A 7,566-nucleotide genomic window follows, 5' to 3' on the forward strand; every position below is an offset into this window, starting at 1 on the left:
TCTCCCAATCTTGAGGCTTTGAAAAGTTGAACGGCTCCAGGGGTTGAATGGAAGCTGGCTCTCGGAGGCTTGCTTATAACCAGCTGGAACTGTAGCGGCTGTGCCATTGTCCTCACTCATCTCACTCACCTATTTTCCGCTCAGTTACTCTCACTCTTCATACTTCCACATTACTTCTGACACTATGTTGTGTTACCAATAAACTGTGATCACTGTGTATCTCTCTTTGTTTATTTCCGAACCGAACGTAACTTCACATTCCATTCCATGTCACTCACATGTTCCCTCCCCCCAAGACGTGCTTCTTCTACTTAAAGGGCCAAACACCTTTACACCACACCTACCTACCTACCTTTTATCTATCTATCTATCTATCTATCTATCTATCTATCTTATAGTTTATCTGACTTTCTATGTGACAGTCTGTTTGGGTTTCACAGTCCATAGGCACCTGTTGTGAATCCGTCTAAACTTTATCTAAGTACACAAAATGTATGCAATTATTAGTGAATGAGTCCCAGTGTTTGTTAACATACAGTATGTACCTAAACACAGAAAGTGAGGTAGATAGACTTCCTTCAGCTCTCCTGAGATGACTGTGAGATCCATTAAGGGGCCACATGGTGTAAATTGCTCCATTTCTGGAGTATCATTTACTTGTTCCCAGTCACATATAAGATACTCCAGCTGAACATCACTAGAGCATTCAATACGGAGACCAGTCCTACTGCATTCATATCTCCCTGATTTTAGATATGCCCTGGAGAATAAACACCAACTCATTATCATGTTTCTTCAAATGGTTGCCAATAGCTTGAGCAATTTCAAGGTTATGGGCTTGATGCCCAGGGAACACACATACTGATAAAATGTACAAACTAAATGCACTGAAAGTCCCTTCAGATAAAAAGATCTGCACTGTAAAAAAATATTTTGACATTTAGTTATATCTAGATGCTTTTTTTTTTTTTAACTGACACAACTAGATTTTCCAATCAACTCAACATATTAAGTTGTGATTCAATCAACCTGAACTTGTAAGTTGAATTATCAAATGTAATTGTCATTTTAACTCGCTTAGCAAGTTGTCTGAACAAACAAAGATTTGCCAGCTCACAGCATACATTGCAGCATGAATCACTAATGAGGTTAATGTTGTATACTTATTTTTATTTCTTTATTTTTTTTGTTGCTATTTGCAGACTTTATTTGTGCTGATTTTGTTGTTTTTGCTATCACAGTTGATTAAAAGGTGTGTGGTGATGTTAAGAGCTCATCTTTACCGAATGATGTTTGTTGAGTATCACCATTACTGAGGTTTGTGTGTCAAGTGTGGACATACAATATATATATATGTGCCTACTAATCAAACTATTCTGCATGTAGATTGTGCCTCTCAAGAAGAGACCATCCAGCAGTGCAAAACTTGTGGGGTTTAGTTGACAATTAAAGATAGTTTCACTTAACACTAACTTTACAATGGCAGGCCTTAAACTTCACTAAACTCAAGTGTAGTTTTCATAACTACATCCAATTTAAGTTCAGCTAATTAAACTTAAGTTTTCAAAAAGTTCAGATTACTTTTTAATTTGTGAGATAAACTTATGCAATTAATGACCAAAGTTCAGCCATGCAACTCTATGTGGTGCAAACTGAAAGGTTCTTTGACTGGTCTAGGCATAAAAAAGATAAGGGATGTAACAATAAGGAGCAGCACCTGAATGTCCTATCTGCATCTTTTACGATCACTAAGGGTTCAAAAATCATCCATTCGCCCATTTCCTGAAAGAAGAAGAAACAAAATAAATAAATAGGTCAGTATCAAATAACTGCATTTCAATTCAAGAATGTTAAATACCCTATTTGTTCCGAACAGTCTTTGTGAAGTCTAATGCCTGTATTATTACTAGTGATCATGCTTTGCTTGGACACCGAGTACTCTTACTGTCGTTTAATCTTAAACTTTAATCTCTTTATATCTTGAAATTAAGCTCTGACTAATTCCATTTATGCTTTTGGAATTTTAGTTTAGTAGGGGGGAGTTAAATATGGGACAATCCTGTATTTTACGGGATGGGTGACAACCCTATTGGGTACTTACCATAAATACAGCACAAGTTTTGCAATCATGGTGTGAAACTTGGAAAAAAAAAGACAACCAAACCATCAGCAAACACATAAACAAGAGTCAACAGTGAACATGAATCTCAGGAGTTTCATTTTTTGGTTCCAAATTTGGGAAAAATGTTACCTTGTGAACAAATTGCACTGGTTATTTTTCCCAATAAATCATCTAGAAATTTTCCTGCATCTTTTGAGTGTTCAAAGAGTGCATTCATATATTTGTTGTGCTGTGTCCATTCTGAAAAAAGTAAGATATTTTAATTAGACATTAATTGTTACATCTACGTATTTCTTTTTCAAATGTAAACCAAAATGTGCATGGAGCGGTTGAGTTATTCTGTGGTCAGACGTTGTGTTTTTAATGGAAGTTTTATGCCGGCATTATTGTATTTAGTGGATAATATCATCAATGTCTAGAATATATCCACATATTCAGCATTCTGTTTTCATGATAATTAATAAAGTACATGAGCATGACGCTACTAGTGGAGGGTTCACAAAAAATGTTGCAATATACGAGGGTTGTGTACTGTGTTCACCAAACAGAATATGCCAGGTACATTCTAACGTGATCTTGTGAGCATTCATATTCTTGTTGTTCTAGCATGCATACATTTGTTAACGTTTGCATTGACACTGAAACGTACAATTCTGATGCATTTACAGCAATGTAAAGCATTTTACGTATGAAAAACTTTAGAGACATTGGAACAACTTTAGATTTGTAATTAATCGATTGATTTTACTTTATTAATAATCTAAGAGATTAATTAAATGCTCAATGCCATCGCATCCATTTGAAGCAGTTGACAAATTCACTTAATTTGACATTATAAAGGTTTCATAATGTTCTGCATGACTTCTGACACCGTATTCAACTCGTTTCAAAGGATTGTGTTATTTTAACCAGGACTAAACTGTAAAATGTTGCAATGAATGAAAACTATGCAAACATTTAATCATAATTTAATCATTTAATTTTGTTTGAATATGCTGCATGCTGCAGCTAAAAACTACTTTAAAATACATTCCAAAAGCACCATGAAACAATTATAAACATAATCCATTCTATTTGTGTGCTTTAATGCAAGTCTTCAGAAGGAATAGACCCAAATTTAAGTAGCGGCCATAACAAATTCTGCACATATTTAAACATTCATAAATTACTTTCAAGAGGTGTTGCAGCACAAATTTTACATCAGTGATTGCAAATGCTCATTGGCTCTCGGGTATCTCGTGACAGATTGCGACATGCTATATTCCGGGTGATGTATTTGTTTGAATGAGATTTTCCTCAATCAACAATTTTTATTTCTCTCTCAACCTCACATGTAGCTATTGTATGCAGTCAGGGAGCACACACTGAATGCATCATGTCGTTTAGACTACTTTTGTATTTTGAATTTTTTGGAATAAATTTTTGCTGGTAAATTTATCTGCCAGTTACATACATATACACTGGAGGCCAAAAGTTTGGAATAATGTACAGATTTTGCTGTTTCGAAAGGAAATTGGTAGTTTAATTCACCAAAGTTGCATTCAGCTGATCACAAAGTATAGTCAGGACATTACTGATGTAAAAAAAAAAAAAAGCACCATCACCAAAATCATTTTTAATCAAACCTAGACAGGCCCCATTACCAGCAGACATTACTCCAACACCTTATCCTTGAGTAATCGTGTTAAATTGATCATTTGGTACTAGAAAATCACTTGCCATTATATCAAACACAGCTGAAAGCTATTTGGTTCATTAAATGAAGCTTAACATTGTCTTTGTGTTTGTTTTTGAGTTGCCACAGTATGCAATAGACTGGCATGTCTTAAGGTCAATATTAGGTCAAAAATGGCAAAAAAGAAACAGTTTTCTCTAGAAACTCATCAGTCAATCATTGTTTTGAGGAATGAAGCCTATACAATGCTTGAAACTGCCAAAAAAAAAAAAAAAAAAAAACTGAAGATTTCATACAAAGGTGTACACTACAGTCTTCAAAGATAAAGGACAACTGGCTCTAACAAGGACAGAAAGAGATGTGGAAGACCAGATGTACAACTAAACAAGAGGATAAGTACATCAGAGTCTCTAGTTTGAGAAATAGACGCCTCACATGTCCTCAGCTGACAGCTTCATTGAATTCTACCCGCTCAACACCAGTTTCATGTACAACAGTAAAGAGAAGACTCAGGGGTGCAGGCCTTATGGGATGAATTGCAAAGAAAAAGCCACTTTTGAAACAGAAAAACAAAAAGAAAAGGTTAGAGTGGGCAAAGAAACACAGTCATTGGACTACAGATAATTGGAAAAGAGTGTTATGGATCTTAACCCCATTGAGCTTTTGTGGGATCAGCTAGACTGTAAGGTGCGTGATAAGTGCCCGACAAGACAGTCACATCTATGGCAAGTGCTACAGGAAGTGTGGGGTGAAATGTCACCTGAGTATCTGGACAAACTGACAGCTAGAATAACAAGGATCTGCAAAGCTGTCATTGCTGCACATGGAGGATTTTTTGATGAGAACTCTTTGAAGTAGTTTAAGAAGTTCTGAGCATTTTTTTCAAATTGTAGTAAATAGTAATTTTTCATGTTATTAATGTCCTGACTGTACATTGTGATCAGTTGAATGCCACTTTGGTGAATAAAAGTAACAATTTCTTTCCATAAGTGCAAAATCTGTACATTATTCCAAACTTCTGGCCGCCAGTATGTATATGTATACAGTGTATATATATATATATATATATATATATATATATATATATATATATATATATATATATATATATATTGTTACAAAATGTTTAGAGTTAAGTTAAGGGGTAGGAGTGGTATTAGTGGTTAAAAAGTCTTCATAATAGTATATTGTAAATTGTAATTTCTATGTCTGTTATGTGTTTTAGATGACTGAAAAGTGGTTATGTTTAGGGGTAATGTTAAGGAATCTAAAATATGTATAAAAAGAGTAAAAGTTTAACTATACAAATATATTTATATAAATTATTCATAATTATTTCTACAGTTCAAAAGCAGGTACGCAAAATCGTTTATGTTTTAGATGCTGTCAATACATCCATATCATACATTTCAGCATCTATCCAAATGTACAAAAATGTGCATTTAAATGTTACATATGAATTGCTACAAGTAATGATAATATCAGGCTGTGTAGGCAAACTCTGCATTTGAATGCATTTTCATAATATTAGCTTGTCTTTCTCCGACTCTGACCACCAAACCTGTTAAACTTGTTTTCACACACTTACTAGGCTCAAGAAGTTGCCTCTCCATATCAGTGAATTGTCTGGGCAGTCCAGTCACTAAAACACAAGAATAGACAATTGTTTACTCGATCACATACATGGCATGTTACATTAAACGGGTACTGACACTTGGTCTCTTGGATGGATAGCAGGCCCATCAATCAATTCTGAGGAGGTGGTTTAAGACGCACACAAGATACGAGTCGGCCAAGTGTAAATGCATCTGGTTGTTCAGGCTACATGCATAAATCTCCAGCAAGGTACATGCTTTCCACATGCAAAGCAAGAGTCTTACCACTAGAACAGCATGGTTGGACGGGATCTGAATCATTTTCCAGCATTTCGATTGTGTCTTTAATCAGTTTTATTCCTGATTTTATAACACTTTGTATTGCTGACACATCAGTTTCCTTGTGTTTCTTACGGTGGGCTTTTATCAGGGATTCTGCTGCTCTTTTTATTTCCACGTCTGTCTTGCTTTGGGTGTAGCCACTTGGCATTACATAAAAAAGAGAAAATGAAAGGAGAACCAATGTCACATACATTTGACAACATCTGGTTCATAGAGTTCCAAATAACAGTGGAAATCAGATATAAAAGCATCGACTGATACCTTTCTATGTTATAAAGACGAGACAGCTTCACCGCTTGTTCTACATAGTCACTCAAAAGACGTGCCAGTTTTTTAGTGTCCCTGTAATCTTCAAATACATGTAAACAGAATGAAACAAGATTTTCTATGTGCATTTAAGAGATATGATTCAGATCAGAGTGCTATTTTAAAAGGTAAAATGTGTCATTTCTGCACCATTGACATCACCAGACATGTTAGTTTTTCCATGTCATGTTTCAGACTGAAGTATGAAATTACAGAGTATAGTAAATGCTAAAAGTAATGGCAGTAATTTAAATGTAAATATTCTTTATTTCTGAGGAACATTCATCAATATGAGCTGGACAGATTTAAACATTACTGTAAGAAGTTCATTTTCACACTCACCCACATCCATATCTGTTCACCTAAAGGTTCAGCAGGATTTTTAAACGAAGAAATTCACCGTAAGTCACACTACGTACAAATAAATCCAATAAACATAATTTCAGGAACAGATCTAAAGAGAATGTTCTCCTTCATTATTCCTCAACATCACAAACATAACTTACTCTTACATAACTTAAAACACTCTTGCATAACATAACTTACTTTATTGGCTGGGTGATCGTATAAATCCTGGGTGATCGTATAAATCCTGGGTGATCGTATAAATCCTTGTGTTTTCAATGTTTCATTCACCTTATCTTAATGTGTGCTGACACGTGAGGGGGTGAAACAATTCAAACATATTTACACAGATCCGGTTTGACTAGAAACACATTCCATCTCATTATCTTCTCCACAATACTGAATCTGTTTTAAAGGGAACTAGTTGTCATGTGAAGCTAGGTATCATAAGGACTATATCTTTATTTGAGTCCAAAGTCCAATTACACAAATGTGTCATTTTTCCAGTAGTGGTTTTGTATGTTGGATTCAAACACATAGTTCAAAACAATATTCCCTAACATCATTATTTGCTGTAGGATAAACAAGTGAACACAGTAAAAGCACACTAGCATACATTCAGGCAAGAGTCAACTATATAATGAAGGGAGATTTTAACTGAAAGGTTGAACTGCATGTGTTCTCATGACAAAAGTATTTTTTATCAGTGTCAGGATGGGACAAGCTGTCACATCTGTTTTTAATGTTATAAATTAATAAAAAAAAGTTTTCATGTTACATTTTTGTTGTATGCTTGACCACGCCCCCGCTGCCACAGGGACTAAGTTGTGAAATTTTAAATAATACCAAGTGATAGAAAGCCTTTATTGTAAATGATCGTGTTGACAAAAAGGTTTATATTGCATTTTCAACATGTTGTCTGCTGAGTTCAGCGTGTTCAGCATGGTTAAAGAGCACCACCTCATCTCATCTCTCACACCGGCTGCAGCATGAAGCACCACACGCACACCTCACGAGCCCAGTTTAACCTGTAACCTGAAGACACAAGCTGTTCTGAAAACTGGAAAATGCTGCCTTCAGAGGCTGTATAAGGATGGATGAAGGAAGGATGATTTCTCAGAGACACAGGTTCTGGTCCCATGGAAACCAGGAAGTAATTGTGTTTACATAAACAATGGTAA

The 7,566-nt window shown here is 35.2% G+C and overlaps 2 protein-coding genes across 2 annotated transcripts in view; both read right to left on the reverse strand.

Moving 5' to 3' along the window:
- LOC127442107 (NACHT, LRR and PYD domains-containing protein 1 homolog) overlaps positions 1-637 on the reverse strand; it is a 53,007-nt gene extending 52,370 nt beyond the window's left edge. Inside the window, exon 1 of the mRNA XM_051699904.1 lies at positions 546-637. Coding sequence (XP_051555864.1) covers positions 546-609 — 64 coding nt within the window. The 5' untranslated portion in view covers positions 610-637. The remainder of the gene's footprint in view (positions 1-545) is intronic.
- On the reverse strand, positions 609-6,628 carry LOC127443040 (uncharacterized). Its single transcript, XM_051701558.1, has 10 exons — positions 6,587-6,628; positions 6,383-6,451; positions 5,996-6,083; positions 5,678-5,874; positions 5,386-5,439; positions 2,252-2,362; positions 2,102-2,139; positions 1,718-1,782; positions 694-760; positions 609-641 (listed from the first exon to the last, which is right to left on the reverse strand). Exons 2-10 carry the CDS (start codon positions 6,390-6,392, stop codon positions 609-611), a joined length of 663 nt encoding a protein of 220 aa, XP_051557518.1. The 5' UTR covers positions 6,393-6,451; positions 6,587-6,628.
- Between the last annotated feature and the right edge of the window lie 938 nt (positions 6,629-7,566).

The sequence above is a fragment of the Myxocyprinus asiaticus genome, chromosome 1 (assembly GCF_019703515.2).
Source record: "Myxocyprinus asiaticus isolate MX2 ecotype Aquarium Trade chromosome 1, UBuf_Myxa_2, whole genome shotgun sequence".
Taxonomy (NCBI): Eukaryota; Metazoa; Chordata; class Actinopteri; order Cypriniformes; family Catostomidae; genus Myxocyprinus; species Myxocyprinus asiaticus.

Coding starts and splice junctions, on each gene's coding strand:
- LOC127443040 (XM_051701558.1), bottom strand. Junction 5,875..5,995: donor CGTCTTTATAACATAGAAAG/GTATCAGTCGAT, acceptor TGTAATGCCAAG/TGGCTACACCCAAAGCAAGA. Junction 642..693: donor GTATTGAATGCTCTAGTGAT/GTTCAGCTGGAG, acceptor ATGATACTCCAG/AAATGGAGCAATTTACACCA.